Source organism: Ursus americanus, chromosome 14 (assembly GCF_024610735.1).
Source record: "Ursus americanus isolate L20-20 chromosome 14, mUrsAme1.1.p, whole genome shotgun sequence".
Lineage (NCBI taxonomy): Eukaryota > Metazoa > Chordata > Mammalia > Carnivora > Ursidae > Ursus > Ursus americanus.
In genome coordinates, this window is record NC_142140.1 from 63,125,566 (window position 1) to 63,152,500 (window position 26,935).

At 52.3% G+C, this 26,935-nt stretch overlaps 2 protein-coding genes and 8 non-coding genes across 16 annotated transcripts; 5 read left to right on the top strand and 5 right to left on the bottom strand.

Moving 5' to 3' along the window:
* Positions 1–72, top strand: TRNAW-CCA (transfer RNA tryptophan (anticodon CCA)). Its single transcript has one exon. It is a non-coding gene; the product is annotated as a tRNA-Trp (tRNA).
* Positions 73–546: 474 nt separating this feature from the next.
* Positions 547–628, top strand: TRNAS-GCU (transfer RNA serine (anticodon GCU)). The gene has a single exon. It is a non-coding gene; the product is annotated as a tRNA-Ser (tRNA).
* A 251-nt stretch (positions 629–879) lies between these two features.
* Positions 880–953, top strand: TRNAT-AGU (transfer RNA threonine (anticodon AGU)). The gene has a single exon. It is a non-coding gene; the product is annotated as a tRNA-Thr (tRNA).
* A 363-nt stretch (positions 954–1,316) lies between these two features.
* TRNAI-AAU (transfer RNA isoleucine (anticodon AAU)) lies at positions 1,317–1,390 on the top strand. Its single transcript has one exon. It is a non-coding gene; the product is annotated as a tRNA-Ile (tRNA).
* A 684-nt stretch (positions 1,391–2,074) lies between these two features.
* BORCS6 (BLOC-1 related complex subunit 6) lies at positions 2,075–3,944 on the bottom strand. Its single transcript, XM_045797311.2, has one exon. The coding sequence runs from the start codon at positions 3,845–3,847 to the stop codon at positions 2,786–2,788; it is 1,062 nt and encodes a 353-aa protein (XP_045653267.1). The 5' UTR covers positions 3,848–3,944; the 3' UTR covers positions 2,075–2,785.
* A 6,867-nt stretch (positions 3,945–10,811) lies between these two features.
* Positions 10,812–25,606, bottom strand: AURKB (aurora kinase B). 7 transcript variants are annotated; one of them, XM_087867588.1, is made up of 11 exons: positions 24,848–25,606; positions 21,221–21,346; positions 20,310–20,557; positions 15,030–15,102; positions 13,337–13,472; positions 13,170–13,224; positions 12,871–13,062; positions 12,464–12,602; positions 12,205–12,353; positions 11,272–11,446; positions 10,812–11,121 (listed from the first exon to the last, which is right to left on the bottom strand). In XM_087867588.1, exons 4-11 carry the CDS (start codon positions 15,075–15,077, stop codon positions 10,948–10,950), a joined length of 1,068 nt encoding a protein of 355 aa, XP_087723714.1. In that variant the 5' UTR covers positions 15,078–15,102; positions 20,310–20,557; positions 21,221–21,346; positions 24,848–25,606; the 3' UTR covers positions 10,812–10,947. The 7 variants fall into 7 exon arrangements, with proteins under 7 accessions (XP_087723714.1, XP_087723717.1, XP_087723715.1 ...); XM_087867591.1 differs by lacking the exon at positions 15,030–15,102 and having other exon boundaries at positions 13,337–13,439; positions 24,848–25,604; XM_087867589.1 differs by lacking the exon at positions 15,030–15,102 and having other exon boundaries at positions 13,337–13,501; positions 24,848–25,604.
* On the bottom strand, positions 22,891–22,962 carry TRNAW-CCA (transfer RNA tryptophan (anticodon CCA)). Its single transcript has one exon. It is a non-coding gene; the product is annotated as a tRNA-Trp (tRNA).
* TRNAG-UCC (transfer RNA glycine (anticodon UCC)) lies at positions 23,519–23,590 on the top strand. Its single transcript has one exon. It is a non-coding gene; the product is annotated as a tRNA-Gly (tRNA).
* TRNAD-GUC (transfer RNA aspartic acid (anticodon GUC)) lies at positions 24,793–24,864 on the bottom strand. Its single transcript has one exon. It is a non-coding gene; the product is annotated as a tRNA-Asp (tRNA).
* TRNAP-CGG (transfer RNA proline (anticodon CGG)) lies at positions 25,370–25,441 on the bottom strand. The gene has a single exon. It is a non-coding gene; the product is annotated as a tRNA-Pro (tRNA).
* Positions 25,607–26,935: the final 1,329 nt, after the last annotated feature.

The window sequence follows — 26,935 nt, forward strand, 5'->3', positions numbered from 1 at the left end:
GACCTCGTGGCGCAACGGTAGCGCGTCTGACTCCAGATCAGAAGGTTGCGTGTTCAAATCACGTCGGGGTCAGCTCGTTTTTTTTTTTTCCCTGCTAGGGCTTCTTTTTTTTAATGTTTTTATTTTTTTTTTAATTTATTCCCCTCCCCGGCTTGTCCACCTACCCTCAAGCGTCGGCGCCCAGGTCGGAGCAGCACCTCGCAGGGGCCGGAAGGGGAGCGCCCCTGGCACCGCGTCCCGAGCCGCCCCGTCGGGGGAGCCCAGATGCCGCGGGCTGGTGGGCGCGGATTTGGGTCCCGCAAGCGCGTGCGGGGTGCGGGGGACAGGGCTCCGGAGGGCTGGCGCGCGCCGCGGGTCGCTCGGCGCGGAGGGGAGAGTGTGCAGCGCGCGGGCAAGAAGGTCGCTCAGCTGCCCGCCGCCTGCGAGGCGCGTCGGCGGGACCGGTCGGATCTCCGGAGGCGCTTGCCGTCCGCCACGTGGGCGGGTCCGGCGGGCGGGAGGACGAGTTCAGGCCCCAGAGAGAAGAGCGGAAGCCGCTTCTCCGCGGACGAGGTGGCCGAGTGGTTAAGGCGATGGACTGCTAATCCATTGTGCTCTGCACGCGTGGGTTCGAATCCCATCCTCGTCGGCGTGCGGTTGTCGCAACCGGGATTCAGTTTTGTCATCTCAAAGCAAAAATTTATCGTTACCTCCTACTTGCCCTCATTAGGTTTCCGTATCATCCCGCTACCCCGCGGTCGCCCCCAACCGTGGTTTTCGTCCCTTCTACTCCGTTTTCCAGGACGGCCAAAACTTGGTTCTAGGTGGCACCTAGGCATCCACTCACCTGCCAGAGAGGTGACCTGGCCAAGGACAGAAGGTGCGGGCAACTTGGCGGTGGGCGCCGTGGCTTAGTTGGTTAAAGCGCCTGTCTAGTAAACAGGAGATCCTGGGTTCGAATCCCAGCGGTGCCTCCGCGCTGTTCGCTTTTGGGAAGAGCCTCTGGGCATCCACGGATCCATCACCGTCTCCCTCCGCGTTTTCTCTTTCGGGTGTTTGTGACTGCGTGCGCCGACGCCGCGTGCTTGGTGCCAGGCCCGGGCTCCGTATTTGCGCCCTGACCCATGCCGCCGAGCACCAGAGTGGCGTCTGTGCTCCTCCGGATCTCACCTTGTCGTTACTTCCCGAGACGCTCAGTGATTCCGCCTGCATGTCGTTTTCGCATCTCTCAGAATGGTCCCGCCCACTTTTAGTTTTTTCTGAATGTCGGATTCTGAAGATGGGACCGATTGGTAATATGAACTCTATATAGGTCCAGACTAAAAAATAAAATATCTGGCCGGTTAGCTCAGTTGGTTAGAGCGTGGTGCTAATAACGCCAAGGTCGCGGGTTCGATCCCCGTACGGGCCAGGAAGGATACTGCTTTTTAAATCTTCAAACCGCTACAATTTCTTGTTACTAGGGAAGTTTGGTGGAGCAGCATTTCCAATCCCAGAACTTTTCACACCCAAAATGGAAACATGTTGAAATTCAGTGCAAGATGGTACTGTCTTGGGGTGGGGGAGGAGAAAGGTTTAATAAAACTGGAATTCCTTCTGGGATCTCTATTTATAACGCTCCCGGCCATAACGTGGGGCTCCTGGAACTTACTATGTGAACTGTGTACAGGAAGCTTGGAGACGTTGGAACGAATATGACACTGATCGGCGGAGTGTGGGAAATGGGATCAGGAATGGAGGTAACAAGCGTTTCCAATCTTCCACCTGAGTCAAGATGTCCAGTTCACCCAGCCCCTGCCTGTCGCCTTTGGGATCTGAGAAGACAGCCCCTTCCCTTTGGGTACACCCTGCTTGTGTTTCCGCTTTTACTGGATCCCTGAGCCCATATCTATGTCTCTCATGTGCCCCATCTCCTGCATCTCCCCTTCCCCCATTGCAGTGCTGCCTGAGAGCAGGAACCGCATACCCTTGCCCATGTAGCCTGGGACTCCCGCCCTGCACCCAGCGTCTGCTAAGAGAGCTCCACGAAAAAGACCGGCCCTCATTCCCGCTCCTTCAGCTCACCAATCCCTGGAACCCCACAGAGACACACCTCAGCCTTAGCAGCAGCACTTTAATTCCACAAAAACTCAGAAAGCCAAAACTGATTAGAACACTCCACAACAGGTGGGCTTCAAAACCAGCAACAGTTCTGCCTGAACCCTGAGAGCAGTGAGACCCCTCCCACCTCACCCCCTCTACCATGCAATGCATTCCTTCTAGTTCCACCCCGGTTCTGGCTGGGGAAGGGGGATGTTAGGGGGCCAGAGGGCAGAAGCAGGGGGTTATCCATCTGCAGGTGTGCATTCTTGTCTGCATGGCGTGTGGCCAAGGACCACTCAAGCTCCCACAGCCCCTGGCACCTGAGATGTGGCCACTGGAGTTAGGGTGGCCACAGTGGGGGCTGGGGCCTCTTCTGTTCTCCTTTCTTGACCACTATGGCAGTCATGTCTCCCAAGCCAAAACCTAAAGCCCTGGGTTCCCACAGACGGTGCTCTAGCTGAAGAAGAGAGTTGAGAATAAGGTTGCTACAGATGGCCAACTTAATAGAAGCAGAGCATCATCCCCTCCCACCAGGAGCAGCTTTAGAACTTCCCCCATATACACCTGAATAAGACCCAGCAAGTGGTTGCAGGCCTGCTAAATGCGTTTGGAAGAGCCTCCAATACATAGGCCTCCCCTCAGCGGGCAGCTTCCACCAGGGCTCCTTGAAGAGTCCTTAGGATCCTGCTGGGCCCTAGCTTAGCAGCCTCTCCTGCCCTCCCGGTCACTTGCACAGAGCCTCCAACACCTCCAGCGTGCGTCGGATATCCCGGACTTGGCGCGCCAGCCCCTGAACTGGCTGCAGAGCCCGCTCCAGCTCTTCACAGCGCGCCAGCAGGGTGTACATGCCCTTGATGCTCATGTCCACGGCTTCGCCTAGGGAGTCCACGGCGTCGCGGTAGGTCTGGATGCAGCCCACGCTCAGCGCGGTCAGCTCCTGCACCGCGCCACCCAGCCCGCGCAGCAGACGGTCCACCCTGCCGCCCAGCTCCCGACTCAGCCGCTCCAGGTCCCGCAGCACGTCGGGATCGATGGGGGGGATGGCCGGAGTGGGCGCGGGCGCTGCACAGGGCCGCGCCGGGGCAGGGGGCGGAGGTTGAGGGGCGCCGCTCAGACGAATCTTGAGCTGCAGGTTGTTGGCCACGAAGTGGGTGAGGTCGCCATGGCGGCTCACCGTGCCCTCGAGCTCCAGGGGGCTGGAGATGGTGGCGCGGCGCCCGCCGCCAGCGCCAGGCTCGGCACCCCCCGCGGACCCCGCGCCGCCGCACGCCCCGCTCAGCCCGTCCAGGCTGCGGCTGTCCTGAAGGCGGCTGGAGAACGAGCGGCCAGCCCTGCCGGCCGCCGCCTCCTCCTCGTCTTCCTCCCGCGGCTCAGCCTCCATCCCGCTGCCTCCCGGGCTCCCTCGACGGCAGCCCCTCTCGGATGCAGGCTCGTCTTCCGGAGGCTCGGGGTCCTGGCGTCCGGAGGACCCGTGCGGGTCGGGTTCGGGACCCGACGCCCCCCGGAGGCTCTCCGGAGCGGACGGCGTCCCTCCGCGGCCCGGCTCGTCGTCCCGAGCCTCCCGCTCGGCTCGGTGGACGGCGCCGCGGCTCGAAGTCTTCGGGGACGCCGCGGGGTGGCGGCTCGCGCCCCCAACGTTCTCGGCCTCTTCCTGCCCGGGCACCGGGAGGCCCGAGGGCGGCTCAGAGGGCGCTCGGCCCGGCCCGCCACCGAAGATCGCGGCTTGCTGTTCCCCCAGAGCCAGAAGGTCCGCCTCGGGCCCAGGCCGCCCCCGGGACGACTCCATGCCGCAGCTGGGGGCAGGAACCGAGAAACTGATTCGCCCCGGCTCGGGCGGCGTCGGCGGCGCCTTTAAGGGGCGTTGGTACAGGCGCGCGATTGGCAGCCGGCTGACAATGGTCAGGACAGGAAGAACACTCTGATTGGTCGCAGTGACCAGGAAGTCCCGGAAGAAAAGCTGTTATTGAGTAACCGAACCCACGTGAGAGCCGGCGGGGCGGGGCGAAGGAGGTGACAGCTGCCCTCGTCGCTCCGCCCCCTCAAGATGAGGAGGGGACAGTCCTAAGGATCAAGGTCCTGAAATACCCGAGTCCTCCCGGCTCAGACTCGGACTCTTTCCACCCACAGTTGTCGCGCCCACAGTTGTTGCTTAGCAAACACACCCAGTGGGCACCAGAGATGCGGCTCCTACAGAGTTTGTGGGGATGAAAAGAGTCTCTCCTGTTTGGACCATCGGGATTGAACCACACTTAGTCCATCGGGAGGGATGCAACCGGAATCCCGAGCAGAGCACGAATGGTTGGGTCCACCATCTCCGCTCGCCGACCTGGCAGAGGAACTGCCCAGAGCCCTTAACGATGGATAACCAAGCAGGCTTAAGGGCTTTCCTGTGCTTTCGCCGCTCTGTCGTCTGTCTCCCGCCCCCTCCACGTTGGAGAATCTCTCCGCTTGGAGGATGGTGTGTGATTTTGCCAGGAGGTAAAATGTTCAATAAATGAAGGGCTCTGCACGGAGATCGGAGCCCTGGTACCATTCTGATGCCGTCTCTTCCTTCCCTTCCCTTCGCTGATCTCGCTGGAGCCACGCTGCTGGCCCCCTCACTGTTCCTTTGCCTTTGCCTCAGGGATTTACACTTGCTCCTGCCTTTTTTTTTTTTTTTTTTTTTTGAGGCTGAGTCTACCAAGGAAAATTTCAACTTCAGTTCCTTATTCAAATATCACCTTTTCAGTGAGGCCTCCCCTGACAACCTGTTTAAAATTTCAACCACCTTCCCCAGCAATTCCCGATTTCGCTTCCCTTCCTTTTGTGCATGATACTTCCTGCCATATAACATACTACATATTTGCTTACCTGCTCATGTAAACTCCGTGAGGGCAAGAGTTTTTGTTTTGTTTTGTTTTTCTGTTTGATCCCTATCACCAGTACTTAGCATGCCTAGCATATAGTAGGCACTCCATAAATATGTATTAAGTAAATGACCGCAAACCATTGATTTCCTCTTTGTGATTTGAACACATTCAAGATGTGTTTCTGTCACTTGGACCTGGAGTCCTGACTAATAAACCATGAGACCAATGGGCTACTCTAAGCTTCTCCCGCCTCTCGGGGACTGACAATCCCCCGTCCCCTTGTCTTCTCTTTACCCCTCAGCAGGCAGACGCTCTTTATTCAGCAAGTGATAAAAAACACAAGTTGAACCAACAACAGTATTAAAACAAGAGGACTTCATTGCGTCACACAATAATGGTCTCAAGACAAGAGTGTGCTCAGAGAAGCTTGGATCCGGCGCCCTAGGGCTGTCACAAAGGACCTGGTTTCTGTCTGCGGGGCAGCTTTACCCCAAGTGCGCTTCCTCATGGTGGCAAAATGGCTGCTGTTTGTCATTCTTTGGAGGTTGTATTAGTCTCCTTGGGCTGTTATAACAAAGCACCATAAACCGGGTGTCTTAAAAAACAGACATTTATGTCTCACACTTCTAGAGTCTGGGAAGTCCAAGATGCCAGCTGATTTGTTTCCTGGTGAGACCCCTCTTCCTCTCTTCTCCACGTGCCCTCACATGGTAAAGAGAGGAAGCTAGCTCTCAGCCTCTTCTGAGAAGGGACTAATCCTATCATAAGGACCCCACCCTCATGAACTTGTTTAAACCTAATTACCTCCAAAGGCCCCACTTCCAAATACCATCACACTGGGGGCTAACGCGTCGACATATGACTTTCAGTGGGACAAAAACCTTCAGTCCATAAGAGGGGCCACTCGTCATCCTTTTTGATCTCCCAAGATCTGACTCCATGTTTAAAGACACTCCCACCTCATCAGGCAGAGCCCACTTCCCACTACAGAAGCTGAAATATCAAGCAGCCCCTCTCCCAGCTTCCATGCACAGGGCTCTGGCTCCATCACGGATCACTCCTGCAGTGGAATTTTCCCTGGCTGGGCAGACTCCACGCCTGGTCCTTCTGGGGATTCCTGGTGCTCCTACAGAGTCCGTGAATCACCTAGGATGCTCGTAATAATGTCCATTTATGCTTAAATGAGCCCGAATTATTCTGTTGCATGCAAGCAAGAACCCTGAATGATATGTTCCCACACCTTCCAGAAGGGGAGAAAGGAATAGCTTCCATTAGACCTCGTAGAAGAACAAAGATGCATCTTTCCCAAAGCCCCAGTTAATTTCCCTTTACATCTTACTGGCCTAAACTGGTTCACATGTACAATTTAGTCACGTTGGCCAGGGTAATACCATGTCTGATTGACTTAGGATGGAGTATCCAGGGATCTCAGTGGGTGAAGTGTCTGCCTTCTGCTCAGGTCATGATCTCAGGTTCCTGGGATCGCCCGCACGGGTGGCGGGCTCCTTGCTCAGTGGCGAGTCTGCTTCTTCCTCTGCCCCTCCCCCAGCTCTTGCTCCCTTGCTCTCTCTCTCTCAAATAAATAAAATCTTGAAAAAAAAAAAAAAGGACTGAGTATCCAGAAGCAATCACTCTGGTAAGGTGACAAAAATCAGTTAACTAGGTTAAAACGGTTACGCTCCTCCTGGCGCTAGGAGTGGATCAGTTCACTCCGAATCCCAGTAGCAGCAAAGCAGTGGGGGAGGGAGGCGGGAGCTGTGAGGGAGCAACCACAAAGTGTCCTAAATTAGGGGTCAGCCAAGTATGGCCCATGGGCCAGAGCCAGCTCACTACCGTTTTTATATGGCTTGTGAGCCAAGAATGGTTTTTACATGTTTAAATGGTTGAAAAAGAAAGGGTATGAAAATTCACATAATTATATGAAATTCAAATTTCAGTGTCCATAAGTTTTATTGAAATACAGCTATGCGCACGCATCTATGAACTGTCTCTCGTTGCTTTCGCGCCGTGATGGCAAAGCTGAGTAGTTTCAAGAGAAGCCAGATGGCGGGCAGAGACTTCCTGATGTACCTCCTGGATTTTTCCAGATAGTTTGCTACATTTTGCACTCTGGGCAGCTGTAAGTGGGAGCCCACCCCAGGAAGGGCTGCATCCCAGGACCCTGAGATCATGACCCGAGCCGAAATCGAGTCTGGTGTTTAACCAACTGAGCCACCCAAGCGCCCCAAACCGCCAATCTTTTCGTCCTTCTCGTGAACATCATTCTGTAGCCACATTCTCGGCATCTGATTGGATCCCTGGGTTTTAGTCCATTTTTCTGTGTGACATTCTCCACAGATATATATCATTGGCAGCTGCTTTGGGGGGGTTGAACGTCCTTCCGGGTGTCCACTGATGGTCCCTCCAAATCCCAACCGACCAATTCCCCACCCAGGTAGCCCGGAGAAAACCTCTCACTCTGAGCTTTGAAACAGATGACTGACAATCTGTCTTGACCTCAGTTGTCCCCATGGGCACAGAATGTCTGCCACACATCCAGCCATCTCAGGACCCAGCCTCATGTGCTCTTAGCGGTCAGTAGGTCGGCCAGGGAGATCAATACCGCCCCGCTGTGTTTCCAGTCGCATCATGAGGAGACCGTGTGTGCAACTGACACGGCTCTTCCGACTCAGACTCGCTCATTCCCGTGATCAGCTGAGGTGTGCACAAAATATAAATCTAGTAAGAAAGAGTCCTGCCACAGACCAGACCAGAGAGGGTTCGTAAGGCTGCAAAGCTCCGTAGGTATAGGGGTCCCGGCGGAACGTGGCTTTCTCCAGGGGGCTACTGGAGGGGGCTACTCCACCCCCTTTCCTTTCAACCTAGTTCACATTTAGAAAGCCACTTCCTTGAGATGGTAGCCCGAGTGTAGGAGTTTGTCTCCTGGTTGGGAATTCCCTTTTCTGTTCGTTTGGAAAACCTACAGTCAAGCTCTTTAGGTCCCATCTGTCTTCCTTCTTTCAGCCTTTCTAGTGAGTGGTGCTAAAGTCTCCGCATGGTTTTAATTCGCGTTCCCTAATAACTAACACGGTTAAGTATCTTTTCATGTGCTTATTTGCCATCTCTATATATGTTCTTCGGGGAAGGTTTCCCCCCTTTTCTATTATTTTCTGTTTTACATATCTTATAAACTACTTTAAATCCTTTCTAGAATAAGACTATTTATACTTATTTATAAATGTTCATTTATAATAACTATATATATATTACTTTTTGACCCCCTTCACCCATTTCTCCCACCCCCTACCCCCTGCCTCTGGCAACCACCTGTCTGTTCTTTGTATCAAAATTTATTTATTTGTTTGACAGAGAGAGAGTTCGGGCGAATACAAGCAAGGAGAGGAGCAGAAGGAAAGAGAGAAGCAGGCTCCCCACTGAGCAAGGAGCTCTGGGGTCCTGACCTGAGCTGAAGGCAGCCGCTTAACCGACTGAGCCCCCTAGGCGCCCCTGTTCTCTATATCTACGAGCTCTGTTGTTGGTTTTTTGTTTGCTTGCTTGTTTTGGGTTCTGGATAGGTATTTGCCTTTCTCTGCCTGACTTATTTAACTTAGCATAATGCCCTTCAGGTCCATCCATGTTGTTGCAAAAGGCAAGATTTCATTCTTTTCAGTGGCCACATCTTTATCCCTTCATCCCTCCATGGACACTTGGTTGCTTCCACATCTTGGCTCTTGTAAATAATGCTGCAACGAGCATAGAGATGCATATATATTTTCAAGTTAGCCTTTTGTTTTCTTTGGGTAAATACCCAGAAATTGATTCACTGGATCCTATGGTAATTCTATCTTTCAGTTTTGGGGGAGACTCTCCCTGCTGCTTTCCACAGAGGCTGCGCCAATTTACATTCCCACCAACGCTGCACCAGGGTTCCTCTTTCTCCACATCCTCGCCAACACTTTTTATTTCTTGTCTTTTCTTTTTTTTAGGATTTTATTTTTAAGTAAACTCTACACCCACCATGGGGCTCGAACGTACCACCCTGAGATCAAGAGTTGCCCGCTGCACCCACCGAGCCAGGCGGGCGCCCCTCCTTCTTGCGCTTTTGATAACAGCCGTTCAAACAGGTGTGAGGCTATCTCATTGTGGTTTTGATTTGCACTTCCCTGAGGATGAGTGATGGTGAGTATCTTTTCATGTACTTCTTGGCCATTTGTATGTTTTATTTGGAAAATATCTGTTCAGATTTTCTGCCCATTTTAAATTATATATATATATATATATATATATATATATATATATATATATATATATATATTTTTTTTTTTTTTTTTCTCTTGAGTTAAGTAGTTTGGCTATATCCTTGTCAGATATATGACTTGCACGCATTTTCTCCCATTCAGGAAGTTGCCTTTTCATTTTGTGGATGTTTTCCTGTGCTTTCCTTCTCCTCATGGAGACTAGATTTTTTTTTTTTTTTTAAGGATTTTATTTATTTGAGAGAGAGTGCATGAGCTGGGGGGAGGAGCAAAGAGAGAGGGAGAAGTAGGCTCCCCGATGTGGGGCTCAATCCCAGGACCCCAGGATCAAGACCTGAGCCGAAGGTAAATGCTTAACTGTCTGAGCCACTCAGGCACCCAAGACTAGATTTTTTAAATGCTATTTATACCATGCACATTACTGCCCTTGAGAACAGACTATGTTATAGGAAAGATAGGATTGTTATTTCCATCTTAAAGGGCTCATAAAGATTAACCCACTTGGCCAAGGTCACATGGCTAATGAACAGTGGAGAGAGGACTAGAACTCAGGGTGCCGGCCAGAAGCTAAAACTCCTTCCTCCTCAGAGCTTCCCATCAGGCCACAATGAGGGGAGCAGACCACCTTTTGTGTCTTGCCAGTGCCCACACCACCCACAGAAATGCAGACAGGCTTTCAAGAGCAAAATATGGGCCAACCTCCCAGGAGGACACAACCAGACCCCCCAGGAGGAAGAGGGGTGGCTTTTTTTTTTTTTTAAAGATTTTATTTATTTATTTGACAGAGATAGAGACAGCCAGCGAGAGAGTGAACACAAGCAGGGGGAGTGGGAGAGGAAGAAGCAGGCTCACAGCGGAGGAGCCCGACGTGGGGCTCGATCCCACAACGCCGGGATCACACTGAGCCGAAGGCAGACGCCCAACCACTGTGCCACCCAGGCGCCCCGAGGGGTGGCTTTTTGTTTCTCTTTCCTGTCATCCTGTGTTTAGCGGAAAGGTAAGCTGATTGTCAAGCTCCCAAAGGGAACCAATGTCCCAAGTCGGCTGGACTCAGCTTAATATGTTTACGTAAACGAATGTCAACCATGGGACGCCTGGGTGGCGCAGTTGTTAAGCGTCTGCCTTCGGCTCGGGTCATAGTCCCAGGGTCCTGGAATCGAGCCCCGCATCAGGCTCCTCCGCTAGGAGCCTGCTTCTTCCTCTCCCACTCCCCCTGCCTGTGTTCCCTCTCTTGCTGGCTGTCTCTCTCTCTGTCAAATAAATAAATAAAATCTTAAAAAAAGGAATATGGACTTTAACACTGGGTTCTCCCTGCTTACTTGCTGTGTGACTTTTGGTGGCCTCTGCAACCTCTCTGTGTCCTGTGCTAGATCCTGAGCAGAGCAGTCCAACAAAGACAGCTTCTAGGGGAAGGGCATGTCCAGTTGCTCCTAGGTTAGCAGAGACTGATCCAGAAGGAAAGATTAGAGGTGCAGCTGGAGTTCGGGAACAGCCGAGGGGAGCCGAGGCCCCAGGAGCCAGAGCAGGGGGAAGAAACCACCGGAGAAGGGTAGGGGGAGCTGGGAACAGAAGGAGGGTGGGCGTGGCAGGGGCAGCAGGTGCAGGGGCCATCCTCCCCCACCCCCCGCAGCAATCTCCACCTGTATGTGAAGCATCTAAACTCCTCTGTATAAAAAGCTTCAGCCTTTATTAAAAAAAAAGGAGGTAGAAGACAGGCAAAGCAACGGGCCAGGCACCCCCCCTTCCAATTCCACGAACACGGGCATACAAACCCACACAACCGCATACATGACAGGGACAAGTCAGGGGACAGACTGAAGGGCGGAGGGCGGCAGCACCCTCCGGGAGTGGGCCCGCACCCAAGGGTGCGCAGAGACCTGGGCCAGGGGCAGCCGTTCTGAGGGGCTGTGTTTGAGCAGCTTGGAGATGAGGTCCTGCGCTCCCGCGGGCACGGAGGCGGGGAACTTCAGGTCCACCTGCAGAGGTCGAACAAGGACGAGGGCCCGCTCAGTTTTATCCCGGCTGCTTTATCCTCGACCACCCCCATTCCATCTGGAGAATTCCACGGGGCCCCGGGGCCTCCCAGCCCCTGGCCTCTGCAGCTGGCACCGGGGGCGCCCCCCGACCTTGACGATGCGCCGATACGTCTCATTGTGGGAGGCGCTCTCGAAGGGCGGGTTTCCCACCAGCAGCTCGTAGCAGAGGACTCCGATGCACCACAGATCCACCTTCTCGTTATGCGTGCGCCCTTCAATCATTTCCGGAGGGAGGTAGTCCAAGGTGCCGCACATCGTCTTCCTCCTGGGTGGGATGGTAGGGGGAGGGGCAGGGATCCCGGAGGATAAAAAACCACCTGTCGTTTCCCTGCTGCCCGACAGGGAGCTGAGCGACCCGAGGATGCGCCAGGGGAGTGTTTCAGCCGGGCTCTGACAGGGCCCTTTGGGGCCGGAGTAGGGTAAAGACAGAATCCAAGGCCCCAGGCGTGGAATCACACATGCCCCGCATTTCCACCTGGAGGGAGGTATCTTAAAATAACCAGACCTCAGGGCAATGCTCATCTTAGAATGAACGGGAAAACTGGGGCCGTCTCAAAAGTCCATCAGACAGGTCCTGCTGGAATGATCTGGTTGGGCACCTGCCTTCGGCTCAGGTCATGATCCCGGGATCCTGGGATCAAGTCCCCTATGGGGCTCCCTGCTCAGTGGGGAGCCTGCTTCTCCCTCTGCCTCTGCCCCTCCCGCCTGCTGGTGCTCTCTCTCTCACCCACTCTCTCTCAAATAAATAAAATCTTAAAAAAAAAAAAAGGATCGGGTTAAATGTCTATCTACAATTCTATGAAACCATTACAAATGAGGTGGGGGTATTCTCAGCCACCGGATGAGCGGGTCCCAGTATATTCAGGCAAGAGAATTGGGAGTCTCCTGTTTTTGTAAAGAGATCGGCTGTCTGTAGGGATATGAGGACAAACCCACACGTGTCCGGGGCCCAAGATCTGGCGTGGTATTACCCTGAACGTGCCCGCCTTTCACACCCAGGCCCGGTGCCCTGGCCCACCGTACCTCAGGGAGGGGGCATGCACAGACCAGCCGAAGTCCGCGATCTTCAGCTCGCCCTGGAGCCCCAGGAGCAGATTCTCTGGCTTGATGTCTCTGTGAATGACCTTCTTCCCGTGGCAGTACATCAGAGCGTCGGCCAGCTCCTCCATGATCTGGGAGGGCCAACGACAGGAGGTCAGACGGGCCTGCACCTCCAGCTCCGAGCAGCCAACCCCCAGCCTCGGGTCCCTGCCACTGCCCCAAAGCGCCCATCCGCCCAGACCGTGGCTGTTCGCTGCTCGTCGAAAGTACGGCTCTTCTGCAGCTCCTTATAGAGCTCCCCGCGGGGGGCGTACTCCAGAATTAAGTAGATCCTTCGCCGGTCATAGAAATAGTTGTAGAGACGCAGGATGTTGGGATGCCTGCCGGAGACAGGGGGGTGCTCAGGCTGCAGGCTGGCCGAAGGACATGGGAAAGACGACAGTGCCAGGTGGAGCAAAGTGGGCTCACATTTGGACCAGGTTGGGGACAGTGGGGCTGGCAGTGGTGAAGGGGAACCGGGGTGGCCCTCTGGATTCAGGGCCCTGGCCGGGGCTGGGAGCTCGGTGGGTCAAGGGACCGCTGCAGAGCAGTGTGGATGGGGCAGGGGGTGAAAGAGGGGCTGGGGTTGGCGGAGAGCAGGACTCATACTGTAGATGGGCCTGGATTTCGATCTCCCTTCGCAGCTGGTGCTCCACGCCCTCCTTTTCTATCTGAGACTTGAAGAGGACCTTGAGAGCCACAATGAAATGGCTTTTCTTCTCCCGAGCCAAGTACACATTTCCAAACTTGCCTTTGCCCAGAGGACGCCCGATCTCAAAGTCATCGATGGTGAAGGAGCGCCTGAGGAGAGGTGGGGGGGAAGGCAGGGGAGCGCTGGCTGGTGGGTCACCCGAGGGCGCCGCGCTCTCCCCCCTCCTCTCTGGCCACCCCAAGGCTTGGGTACTCACGTTGAGAAGTTGGGTGTCCCACTGCTGTTCTCCACCACCTTCTGGCCGGGGGCAGCTAAGGAAACAACAGGGGAGTTGAGCACCCCCCCCCTTTGACATTTTCATCCCGGCACCCTCCCCATAGACCCTAGTCCCCTCAGCTCAATCCCCTCCCGTGTCCCAGTTACCTGTGGGCTGGGCATTGGAGCGGCTCATGAGGACAAGTGCAGACGGGGTGGCAGGGTCCTTCCGGGGGACTCTCTGGGGCAGGGTGTTCAGGCTAGGCTGAGTCTGAGAAGGAGCAGCCGGGAGCTCTGATGGTGCCTTTGTCCCAGGGAGCGGGTTGGAATGTGCTACAAGCAGCATTTCAATACTTGCTGTCCACCCACCCAGCCAGCCGGCCACCCACCCCCTGTTCGAAGAGGAGCACTGAGACCGCAGTTCTGCTACTCAGCCCAAGGATCCACTCCTTGCTCCATATTAAAACGGGTTCTTCATAAGCGACCTGGGTTGGCCTAAGATAAGGAGCAAAGGACTCACCCCAACACCGAACATTTCACCTCCTTGGCCCTGGCCCACACTACATTTTCAGGCACAAAACAGTCTAACCTCTATGCTACTGTCCGCAACCCCACACTCATTCACCCTGCCCTCCCCCATCCCAGTGGGGAGTAGAGGGCCAGGTAAAAAAAACCAAAAAACCCCACAATTCAAGGGGTTTTAGCGAAGACATTCTCACAGTTCTCTAAAAACTCAGTCTAGGGGTGCCTGGCTGGCTCGGTCAGTAGAGCATGCAGGTCTTGATCTCAGGGTTGTGAGTTCGAGCCCTGTGTTGGGTGTAGCGATTACTTTAAAATATTTAAAAAATTTTTTTAAAAATTAGAAAAAATTAGAAACTCAGTCTATTAAGGCTTAGATAAGGTCCTGGAGGTCTGGAATGTTGCGACAAATTCCAGTATCCACCCTTTTGCAACAACAGGCTTTGGAGACACTGAAGGCTACTCTGATGGCCCCGGACCATTTCTCTCTTGCAGCTGCTCGGAGTAGTATACACGACTTCCTTTCGGGAGTGACCACTATAGAAGGGACAATGGTTTCTCATTCAGCCCCTGTTCTTGACAGCCTCACTAAGTGTTCCATTAGGGCGGGAGCTGGTGGACAAGGGGACAGATGGACGCTTGAGGATACCTAAGCCCCACCAACAGGGAGCAAAGCCTATGACAGCCCCTTCCTTCTTAGCCTAGAGAAGAAGAAAGGCTCGTGCCCTAAAAACCCATTCTCCAGCAGCGATATCAGTACAGAATTTACAAGTAAGCAAGTTGGACAAGAGTCCAGATACAGACCCACAAAGAGGTGGGCATTTTATATAATAAAGTTGGCATTTCAAATCAGAGAGCAGACTGTCCACTAAAAGGTCTTAGGACAACTGGAAAATAAATCTATTTAGATCCTGATCTCACTCCAGTCACTAAAACAAATTCCAAATTATTAATTTAACATGTCCTGAATCTTTTAAACTCGTAAAAACCCCGTTCAGAGTCTCTCTCTACTTCCTGTCTAGCCTATTTGTTCAGGACAAGGGTTAGGAATCATGGCCCAAAGGGCAAACCTGCCTGCTCAGGCCCAGATACCATTTGGATTTGTGACAAGTAGGCTCAACCTTGCAGAGGCTCTCATAGGGTGATCAGATTCAAGTTGGCGGCACCCGACAGGATGTAGTTCCAAATGCCCAGACCGGTTTCCGCCGGCAAACTCTTGGGACCCATTCGTTGGAGCAAAGCGGGGAAGACTGGGAGGATCGCCCTCGGCACCACCTCAAATCCCCGGACAGGAACTCTCCAAGCGGGGGGCGGGGAGGGGGGGGAGCGGGAAAGCCCTTACCATCTGCCGGCCGTAGGGCCAGGGGTAGGCGTTCTCCTTCTGGGCCATCCTTAGAGGGAAGGGGGGAGGAGAGCTGGGCAGACAAGGGAAACAGGGCTGTAAGAAGCAGGAAAAAAAGAGGGAGCGAGAGAGGGAGGGGTCGGACCGATCGAGCCGGAAGCGCGGGTCTGCGGCTGGTGAAAGGGGGCTGCTCAATTCGAGGGCTCATCGGGGCGCACCCGCGCGCTCGTCTCGCCGCCCCCGCCCTGCTCCTGCACACCCCCTTTTCAGGACCCTCCTTCTACTCTTGAGCTCCCAGTAGCCCGGCGGGTGCGCGCGGGCCGCCCAACGGACCCCCGACCTGCCTGATCACCTGCCCTCTCCCAGCGCAAGACCCGCGAAAGGAAGCCAGCTCACCTGGAGCCCGTGGCCCAGCCACACTCCAGGCCGCGGGCAAACAACTGAACCTGCCGGGCCCAGCCCCCGCTGAGGCCCTTTCAAATCTCCCGCCCTGGCCCCATTGGCTGAGCACGCTGTCCACGCCTAGTCCTCATTGGCTGGACACCCCGTGACGTAGGCCGTGGGACCCAATGCAAGAGGCGGAATGCCGGACGCTGCCCGCCGGGGGTTCCGGCTTAGGGAAGTTCCGGGCATCCCCGAGTCCAATGTTCTCACATCTTTCATTAATTTGAAATTTCCACCTATCTGGAATTTATCCTTCTGTGTGTATGAACCAGGGTTTTGTTCTCGACAGATGGGAGAGTTCATTACGCCAGCACCGTTAAAGCAAACTACCTAGTTCCCAGCGGATTTAAACACTTATCTTTACCCAAAGCATGCCACAGATTCCACGCAATCTCTATCAAAATTCCAATGGTGCCTTTTTTTTTTTTTTACAGAAATAGAAAAAACAATATCACATTTGTATGGAACCACAAAAGGACGCAAATAGCCAAAGCAATCTTGAGAAAGAACAAAGCCACAGGCATCACCCTCCCTGGCTTCAAACTACATTACAAAGCTATAGTAATTAAAACAGCCCGGTATTGGCATAAAAACTGCCACATAGACCAATGGAGCTGAATAGAGAGCCCAGAAACAAGCCCACACATATATGGTCAATCAATTTGTGGGAAAGGAGCCAAGAATACACAAGAATACACAACTCCCTCTTTTCTGTGCTCTTAAAAAAAAAAATGGTGCTAGGAAAATTGGACAGCCATTCGTGCAAAAGAATGAAACTGGACCACTATCTTACACTACACACAAAAATTAACACCAAATGGATTAAAGACTTGAACATACGACCTGAAACCATAAAACTCCTAGAAGAAAACACAGGCTGTAGATTCCTTGACATGGGTCTTCACGATATTTTTAAAAATCTGACACCAAAAGCAAAGGCAAGAGCAAAAATCAAGGGGGGCTACATCAAACTAACAACTTCTAAAACCATCAACAAATGAAAAGGCAACCTAGTGAATGGGAGAAAATATTTGTAAATCATACACCTGATAAGGGGTGATATGCAAAGTATCTAGTGAACTCATACGACTTAATGGCAAAAACCATCTGATTTAAAAATGGGCTGAAGATTGGAATAGACAGTTTTCCAAAGAAGACCTACAGATGGCCAGTAAGTACAGGAAAGATGCTTACCATCATTAATCATCAGGGAAATGAAAATCAAAAACCGCAATGAGATATAGCCCCACACCTGTTAGAATGGTTGTCATCAAAAAGACAAGAAGTAACACGTTCTGGTCAGGAGGGAGAGAAAAGGGAGCCCTCGTGCACTGTGGTGGGAATGCAAATTGGTGCGGCCATCAGGGAAAACAGTATGGAGGGTCATCAAAAACTTAGAGACAGAACTACCGTAGAATCCAGCAATTCCACTTCTGAGTATTTATCGAAAGGAAAGGAAAGCAAGATTCAAAAAGATATCATGGTTCAGGGATCAGCATGTGATCCAAGGGACCCAGTGAGTGGGCAGTTTTAGGATTCTTGTCCAGAATGCTGGGCAGAAACTCCTCTTCTCCACAAAGCCCACCTTGCCGCTGCTAGTGTTCTGGAAGGGAGCAGCCTGAGAATGAAGCCAGCTTTGTAGAAGGCCTGGGAAGAACCCAAGACCTTGATGGTGTTGTTCAGCCTCTCGATGCCTATTTTGCACTTTCCTTATAGGGACCAATAGGTCTCCTCCCTAAAGCATTGACTCAAGAGTTTAGTTACTTGCTATCGAAAGCATACTAACTGACACACATCTACAGACCTATGTTCTTAGCCATTGAGTGTGAGTGAATGATGCAAAACTGCTGAGAGTCAATCACTTGATCTACAAAAATACCATTTTCATACGATTCAGCCAAATGGAAATCCAAGAAGTCCTTATGGGTCTTTCCATCACTCTGTAACACTCTTGGCTGAAAGTTACAGAAAACCCAATCAGCAGTGGCATGAACAATAGGGATCTGTTTTCTCTTAGCAAGAAGTCAGCAGATAGGTATTGGTTTTGTTAGCGATGTGGATTGGTCTTTCTGTAATTCTCTTGACATGCCCCTTAGGATTGCAAGATGGCCACCAATGGTCTCTGCCCCCTTTACCAGGATGAGCAGAAGCCTTTCCAGAAGTACCCAAGAGATTTCTTGTTGGCCAAAAATGTGTCCCATGACTACTGCAAAGGAGACTGGTAAAGGGTCTTAGGGTCAGCCCAACCCCACTTCCCAAGATGAGGGAGCCCATCACAACTGTGGTGACTTCATCAACATACTTGGCACGGAGAGACCAGCTAATGAAAAATTCTAGGGGCGGCTGGGTGGCTCAGTCGTTGGGCATCTGCCTTCGGCTCAGGGCATGATCTCGGCATTCTGGGATCGAGCCCCGCATCAGGCTCCTCCGCTGGGAGCCTGCTTCTTCCTCTCCCACTCCCCCTGCTTGTGTTCCCTCTCTCACTGGCTGTCTCTCTCTGTCAAATAAATAAAATCTTAAAAAAAAAAAAAAAGCTTTGTAAAAATTCTATCGCCTGCCGTGTACTTTATTCCTTGTGACCTAGGGAAGGGAGATTTTTCTGGACTCTGTCAGGGGACACAGTGCATGGGTGGGATATGCCCTGATAGATCTAATACAGTGTCCCTCTCCCCCACAGTCTTTAAATTCCCACTGGCCCATTATGCCAGAAGCTATTTGGCCTTTCACGAATATTGGCTGCACCAGCATAGGACCGGGATTTGCATTATTCATAAACAACAAAACAAAACAAAAGCTATCTGTTCTGTCGGCTACTGCCCATTGAAGCTCGTGAACAAAATCTCTGTTGTTTACCCCAGTGATTCTTGAGGTGTCATGAGGGGGGAATTGTCACTGCTCTTGCTAGGGCTGCATTTCCCCAAGACTAGGAAGGGTTAGAATTGGATTGTGATCCAAAGGTCAGGGCAGGATGGTTCGGGAGGTACAGACGTTAGTCTCTTTTATTTCTGATAATGGGATATCCCCCAAAGAAGTTTCAAGACAAGAATTCTCATCATCAGCCAGTAAGCCTCTTTCAGGAAGGAGGAGTAGACTCAGGAGGGTCTGGAAGGCGCTGGTTGGGGGCGGGGGAGCCTGGCCAATAGCCCCAAGGATTGGGGTTGGGGAGAGTGGGGAGTGACTGCCAGTGGTACAGGGTTTTTCAGAGTGATGGAAATGTTCTGGAATCAGATCATGGTGATTGATGTACAGCTGTGTGAATACACTGCAGAGCCCTGCATTATATACGTTAAAATGGTTAAAAGGGTAAATTGTATGTTAAGTCTATCTTACCACAAAAAAATGATGAAATATTTCAAATATCAAGAATACTTTTTGGGGCGCCTGGGTGGCTCAGGCTCGGGACCTGATCTCAGGGTCCCGGGATGGAGCCCCGCATCGGGCTCCCTGCTCGCTATGAGCCTGCTTCTTCTTCTCCCGCTCCCCCTGCTTGTGTTCCCTCTCTCACTGGCTGTCTCTCTGTCAAATAAATAAAATCTTTAAAAAAGAAAAAATAATACTTTTTAAAATCACGGAACTACTATTCAATTATTTAAATCTTAACCAACGCCGTATTTGCTTCTGATTTTTTTTTCTTTTTTAGTGAAATAAAAGTCATACAGGTGAAGCTCCAGGGTAAAATTTTAAGAACTGTCTATGTACCCAGTTTCTGTACCATTTTCTTTCTTTTTTTTTTTTTTTTAAAGATTTTATTTATTTATTCGACAGAGATAGAGACAGCCAGCGAGAGGGAACACAAGCAGGGGGAGTGGGAGAGGAAGAAGCAGGCTCATAGCGGAGGAGCCTGATGTGGGGCTCGATCCCAGAACGCCGGGATCACGCCCTGAGCCGAAGGCAGACGCTTAACCGCTGTGCCACCCAGGCGCCCCTCTGTACCATTTTCTATTGCCTTTTTAAAAAAATTCCTCTTTGAGGTAGTCAGAGCTTCTAATTCTCTCTGCCACATCATTTAGCTTCCTTTTTCATGCTTTAATTAATCAATTAATTTTATTATTTTTTGAAGATTTTATTTATTTATTTATTTGAGAGAGAGCGAGCACACAAGCAGGGGAGCGAGAAGCAGGCTCCGCACTGAGCAGGGAGCCCGATTCAGGACTTGATCGCAAGACCCCGGGATCATGACCTGAGCCAAAGGCAGACGCTCAACTGACTGGCCACTCAACTGACTGGCCACCCAGGCGCCCCTTGCTTATTTTTTTAAGATTTTATCTTTAAGTAATCTCTACACCCAGTGTGGGGCTGGAACTCACAACCCCAGACAAGAGTTGCATGCTCCACGGACTGAGCCAGACCTCCCTCTTTTCTTTCTTTTTTTTTTTTTAAGATTTTATTTATTTATTCAACAGAGAGAGACAGCCAGTGAGAGAGGGAACACAAGCAGGGGGAGTGGGAGAGGAAGAAGCAGGCTTATAGCGGAGGAGCCTGATGTGGGGCTCGATTCCGTAACGCTGGGATCACGCTCTGAGCCGAAGGCAGATGCTTAACCGCTGTGCCACCCAGGCGTCCCAGGCCTCCCTCTTTTCTGTGCTTAAAAATTTCTTGTCCTTCTGTTCTGTGGCTTGGGTAAATTCCTGAGTTCTCTTTTTAAAATAACAAACTCTCTCTCTGATTGTGCCCAGTTTAGAATGTAAGACAGACTTATTTGGTTACATCTGTCATTCATGTGCAAGATTTCTAATTGGTCAATTGCATATCTATATGCTTTTATTGAATTTTTGTCTTTTTGTCTCATGGTTTGACTTTGTTATTTACCTTTTCATGTATCATAATCATACTTACTTAAAATTCTTTGTCAGACTGCTCTATAGACTTCTTTTCCTTTATGTTCCCATGATTGTCTCTGTTCCGGGTATGCTCTCACCGTGAAGCTCCTTCATCTGTTTTGGAATTTGGGTTTGTAACTTCATCTTGGCTGGGAGAGCTTTTTGTTTTGTTGTTTTCTCTCTCTTTCTTCGCAGTCACTCCTCCCTGATCTACAGTTTGGCCGTGGTTGCTGCCTCGCCTCCTTGCTCCTAGTTCAATCAGTTCTTTTTAAAGAGATTTAAAAAAAAAATTTATTTGAGAGAGAGAGAGAAAAAAAAAACACTCTCTGGGGGGAGGGAAAGGGAGAGAATCTCCAGCAGGTGCCCTGGTCAGTGCGGACTCGGGACTCGATCTCACGGTCTCACTATGGTAAGATCACGACCTCAGCGGAAACCAAGAGTTGCAGCCTCAACGGACTGAGCCACCGTTGCACCCCCAATCAGTTCATATTTGGGGGCTCCTGTCCCACTGTGATACTGAGGGTATCTCAAATGCAATCACTGAGGAGAGGGAAAGTTGCGTGTGTTTCTTGTCTTGGGACTACATCTGAGTCCTCCCGCCCTACCGTGTCTGCAGCTCCCGGCAAGGAGTTGGCTGTTCGTACAGCCTCCTTTCCTGATACAGGGACAATGCTGCTGCTCTGGCTTCCCTCCCTGTCCCCAGTCAGTCCCTGTTCTCTGACAGGCCTGTAATATACCTGCTGTCACTACACACTTGGAGGCCAGCCCTGCAGATCTGTCTCATCAGCCCGGTTTCAAGGGTTTGCATTTGGACTACTGAACTGTTCATTTCTAAGCCTACCTATGGCCATTTAGTTCACTATATTTTATATTTTATCTATCAGTGCTATGTATTTGAAGCAGAAGGGGTCAGGGTGGGAAACTCACTGTGCTGTTTCTGCCCAAAAAATCCAGGCTTTTTCTGAACACCAGGTTTTCTGGATGGACCCTAAGTGGGTGTATGAAGGAGCTCAGCTTCAGTGATGGGGAGCGTGGCAAAGAGGGAGTGCATGTCTGAAAGACAGAAACAAGAGTCAGCTTGTGAAAGTGTAGCCCACATATGGACAGATCTTTCCATTTTTTTAAAGAGAAGCTAGAAATCTAGATTTACGTGTGAAATTTACTGAGCCATTAATGTCAGCAAATAGTCACAGCAACGTGTCTGGGGACTGGATTTGGTCTATAGACTGGAAATATTCCATCCCTAATACAGGGCTCTTCCAGACCATAAACCGCACTTTGCAAGCATGCTTCTCTTCCTGGGGCCACCACGCTTACCTGGTCACTCCTCAGGTGGGCTTTTAGGGAGCACCAGGCAGCAGAAAGCTCACGCACTTGAGTGTTACAGGTGCGCCTCTGAGCCTACCCTTTGCAATGTGTATTCCTTGGCAAACGGTTCAATCTTTCTAAACATCAGCTCTCAAACGGGCATAGTTCTACAGCCTTGCAGGGCTGCTGCTGTCACGATTAATTGAAATAGGGTCGTTAAAGCACTCAGCACCGGGCCTGGCACACAGCAAGCCCCCCATGTTAGCTATCACCATGACTACACATCACCTGACCCCCGTGGATGAGAGAAGGATCTTCATATTTATGAATTAATGTCAGCTAATAAATGTCTCATGCAAGACAGAATTTGAAACAAATCAGCATTTTGTATCTCCTAAAAGGTGCTCTGTTTAGGGTGGGCAGTGATGGGGAGCGGGGCTGCCTGCCGCCCCCATCACTTGCCTTCCGAGTCAGGTGGCCAGAGCTCCTGGGCTGCTGTCGCCTTCCTAAGCCATCAGCAATTCCCAATTCGAGCAGCCACAGCCTGTGCAAGGGAGGGCGGATTGTCTGCCTCCGTCTTGGCACACGTGACACAGTGACCGGTCCAACAGAAAGCCGGACAGCGGCCGGGGGAGCGGAGCAGACGGGGAAGGCGAGGCACAGCGACAGCCTCCGCGCATGCGCATGGTGCTGAGCCCGCCCGAATTCCTCTTTTGCAGCCGAGGGCTAGTACCTTCAAGTAGACGCACTGTTACTTAGGAAAGACATATCCAGGAAGAAATTTCCTGCTGGGAAGGACGAGGCCTATGGAGTGGCTGGCCTGTATTACTTTGCCAACCTCCCCCCGCCCCCACCAATAGACCGGAAGCAGCAAAACATTTGTATTTATTTAATTAATTGCTACGTATAATAACGATCAATTCTTGCTACACCCTTTCCAATAAAGAATCTTTATTGCTCCAAAGACATTTTCTGAACAAGAACTCGGAGCTGATCCTGAACGATCTGCGCTAAGATAGCTAAAATATCTATGAGATGAAAGGTATCACACTATTGGTTGATTTGACAGAAATAGTTAAGATGTAATAGAAATTCCTAAATTTGAAAAACAAAAACAAAAAGCAAAATCTTCCTAAATTTGTATCTTAGGAGAAAATTCATACACTTTGGGGGGAGAAAAACCACAGAGACACTGAGATTTCTATTTTTCTAATATAAAGAAATTAATTTTCCCCCTTTGCCCGAAAAATACCGATGCACATCTAGATATAGAAAATTACAACTTCCCTTGACCCCGACGTGATTTGAACACGCAACCTTCTGATCTGGAGTCAGACGCGCTACCGTTGCGCCACGAGGCCTTCCCGAGTCCGCGGCGGGCCGGATGTCGTGAACAGAGCGATCGTCAAAGGCAAGGGGCGGAGCTATATTCTCGGGCCCCTCCCCCAAGGTTCAGCCTGAGTTACTTTCAGAGCCACGCGTGGACACGTCGGAATGGAACCTCTCTCTTTGGGCAAATTGTGCTTAAGGGCGCTTGGCGTAAGGCCCAACTCTTTAACCTTGGGACACAGGGAGCTCGCTCAACAGAGAAGCGACTGGTGTGTTTGGGATTTATTTCTGGGGATGACAAAGCCCACCGCGGTGTCACTGCAGTCCTGATGCCCACCGCAGACAAATCTTAGATGTAACCCCCGCTCTGCCAGTGGCTCAGAAAGCCCCTCACTCAGATCCTCTGAACCTCGCTTTCCTTGTGTCGACTGCTCGCGGTCAAGCGCAGTCTCTCGCGGGATGACAGGGGCGCCCTTCACCCGCTGCCTCGTTCACGCCCACCCGCCACTGGTCGGGAGTCTCGTCACTAAGGCCACCGGCCTGTGCACGTATTGAAGTCCCAGCGTTGGAACACAGTCTGTCAAGCGGGCGTTGGTGGTATAGTGGTGAGCATAGCTGCCTTCCAAGCAGTTGACCCGGGTTCGATTCCCGGCCAACGCAGGTGTCGCTTTTCTTTATTAAACTTTTCCCTCGCTCAAGGGCTCGCCACTCGGCCTGGACCCCGTTGCCCATGCACAGCCAGCACGAGGATGCGCGCCCCGTGGCGGAGAGAGTGGGGCAACAGCTTCCGGCGTTCCGTCCGGCTGAGCCTCAGTCGTCGCCAGTGGACGCGTCTCATCAGCACACCCACTGAACCGAGGGGATAAATGGATCAATCAGTCGCACATTTAACATGCAAGTTCCTTTAGGCGAAACACAAACTCGAACGTTTGGAATGCGAGCTTGAGAGTCAGGACCAACTACCCTTTATCATCTCCCTCTTTTAAAAGAAAATCTTCATCCCACGCTCGGGGACAGGTACTTTGCTGTGAGTAGGATTTTTCACAGGATGATAGAAAAAGCAAAAGGATGTTGGTGGGAATGCAAGTTGGTACAGCCACTCTGGAAAACAGTGTGGAGGTCCCTTAAAAAGTTAAAAATTGAGCTACCCTATGATCCAGCCATTGCACTACTGGGTATTTACCCCAAAGATACAGACGTAGTGAAGAGAAGGGCCATATGCACCCCAATGTTCATAGCAGCAATGTCCACAATAGCTAAATCGTGGAAGGAGCCGAGATGCCCTTCAACAGATGACTGGATTAAGAAGTTGTGGTCCATATATACAATGGAATATTACTCAGCTATCAGAAAGAACGAGTTCTCAACATCTGTTACAACATGGATGGCACTGGAGGAGATAATGCTAAGTGAAATAAGTCAAGCAGAGAAAGACAACTATCATATGATTTCTCTCATCTATGGAACATAAGAACTAGGATGATTGGTAGGGGAAGAAAGGGATAAAGAAAGGGGGGGTAATCAGAAGGGGGAATGAAACATGAGAGACTATGGACTATGAGAAACAAACTGAGGACTTCAGAGGGGAGGGGTGTGGGGGAATGGGATAGACCGGTGATGGGTAGTAAGGAAGGCACGTATTGCATGGTGCACTGGGTGTTATACACAACTAATGAATCATCGAGCCTTACATCGGAAACCGGGGATGTACTGTATGGTAACTAACATAATATAATAAAAAATCATTAAAATTTAAAAAAATAAAAAATAAAAAAAATAAAATAAAAAAATAAATAAAAAAAAAAGTGTAAACTGCAAAAAAAATAAATAAATAAAAAAGAAAAAGCAAAAGAACAGCACTTCTCCCCGTCGGGGAATCGAACCCCGGTCTCCCGCGTGACAGGCGGGGATACTCACCACTATACTAACGAGGACGGAGCTAAACACAGGCCTCTCCGGCTCGGTGATCTGGCATCTTGGACGCGCTCGCCCAGGCTTCCATCCCTCCGACTGCTGGGAAGGGCCAGCTGAAGACCCGCGCACACTCTGGGCCGCCCCTGAGCGACCCGGAGACACCACCGGCCCGCGAGGCCGCGAAGACCGGGTCGTGATAGGTCCCGCCCCATTCCACTCTCAGTACCGCACAGCCCGAGCCGGCCGGCCGGGAGGGGCGCAGAGCACGAAGAAGCGGGGCGGGAACGCGAAGGGCTGGCCGCAAGTCCCCACGTGCCTGCGTCCTCCCCGCCCGCTCGCTGGGCCCGGCTGCGGGCCGCGTGCTCCCTCCGGCCACCGGGCTGGGCACTCGGAACAAAAGAGCTCCCAGCGCACCGACTTCAGGCTCCCGGCCGGCGGGGAGGTTTGCAGGGCCGCGTGCGTGGTGCTGCACCGTTCTGTCCATCAGCGCCTGGGGCCACTCAGGTCTCCGCCAAAACCGAAGCCGGGCTCGTCCGGGATTTGAACCCGGGACCTCTCGCACCCGAAGCGAGAATCATACCCCTAGACCAACGAGCCGACGTGAGAGCACGCTCGCGGACGCCTTTAGAGGTCGAACGAGGCCTGCTGCGGTCCTAGGGCCACGGCTCGCGGCTGAGCCGACCTGGCGCGCGCGCGGGGACCACCCGCCCGGACGCCGCAGACTCCTGAGCCGAGTCTGGGAATCTCCGCTCCCGCCCGCGAACTCCGACTCCTCCCAGGAAATAACGTCGGGGAAGTAGGAGGGAGTGGTCTCGGCCTCCACCCCACGCTGCGCAGCCCTCCAGGACTACTCTGAGCGCCCGGGATGCTGCTCCCTGTGGTCACTGTCTCGGGGCCACTCCATGACCTGGGGTCCTGACTCTTCCCGCCTGCGCCCGCCGTCCTCGGACCCACTCCTCTGGCGCAGAGCTTTGAAGATAGGCGGTGGAGTTGCCTGGTTGGGGACAATGAATGAGCCCTGAGATTCCTAGGTGAACACCTGCCCTTCTATCTGTCCCTGCACCTGTCCACCCTCCTGGAGCGACGAGCAGGTCCAGTACCCAGGCAAGGGAATAATTCCCGGGGCCAAGAAGACCCCCGGAGGAGGAGTCATTGAGATGAATGGGGGGCGGGGCGGGGTAAGGGGACAGGCTTTCCAACTTGCGTGACTGGGGCGAGGTGCCGTGTCTGGCGACCAGAACCGTCCCTGACGCCTAACATCCCTAACAGCGCTGGTTCCAGAACTTCCCGCCTGTACGGTCAGGTTAGCCCTACCCTCCCGTCTACCCTCCGCTCTCCACTTACCTCCTAAGATGGCGGGAAGGAGATCCTCCTCCCCGCTGCCTAAGACCCCCAGAAGGTAAGGGGCTCCGAGGCCAACGCCCGCATGAGTGTGATCTAAGGCCAGGCCACCGGCCTTGGAGCCTAGCAGTTTCCCGGGCTCGGTGAGCCTCTAAGCTCTTAATACACTCACCATGCTCTGGCTTTGGGGCTGCCTGGAGTTCCGGCGGGACACAGTGGAGTCAGCTGCCCGCCACCTGTTCTGCCTTCCCTCTGCTCAGTGCCCGCTCTGCGGAGTTGTCGCAGCAGGATCTGACCTCGTGGTGGCATCTCGGAGCTGATCCCTTTTGTTCCGCCCCCCCCAGTCGGGTGGTTTGTGGGGCCAGGCCCTTCCTAATGCCCAACCCACAGATGCTTTGGTGGGGAGACTTCAATGAAGGGTTCGACCCTTTGCTTTTCCTTTCCCTGGCCAGACAGCGGGGGGAGAGCAGCAGAGAGCAGCCCACCATCCTTTCCTGTCCGTGTCCCAAGCCTTTTCATGGGGCTGAAGTGCTCACGGCTGGTCTTCTGGCTTCTCCCTCCCGCTTACCGTTTTCGATTTCTGTCTCCTGCTCTTGGGCCCCAGCTTTCTCCCCACATCTCCAGTTACCACTCTCTTACCTGGGCTCAGGCACCTAATGTGCACAGAGGTGGAGCCCTACCTCCCCTTATAGAACCCGGTGAAAGCTGTGACCCTTTTCCCTAGAAAAACGCATATGATATCAGAGAGTT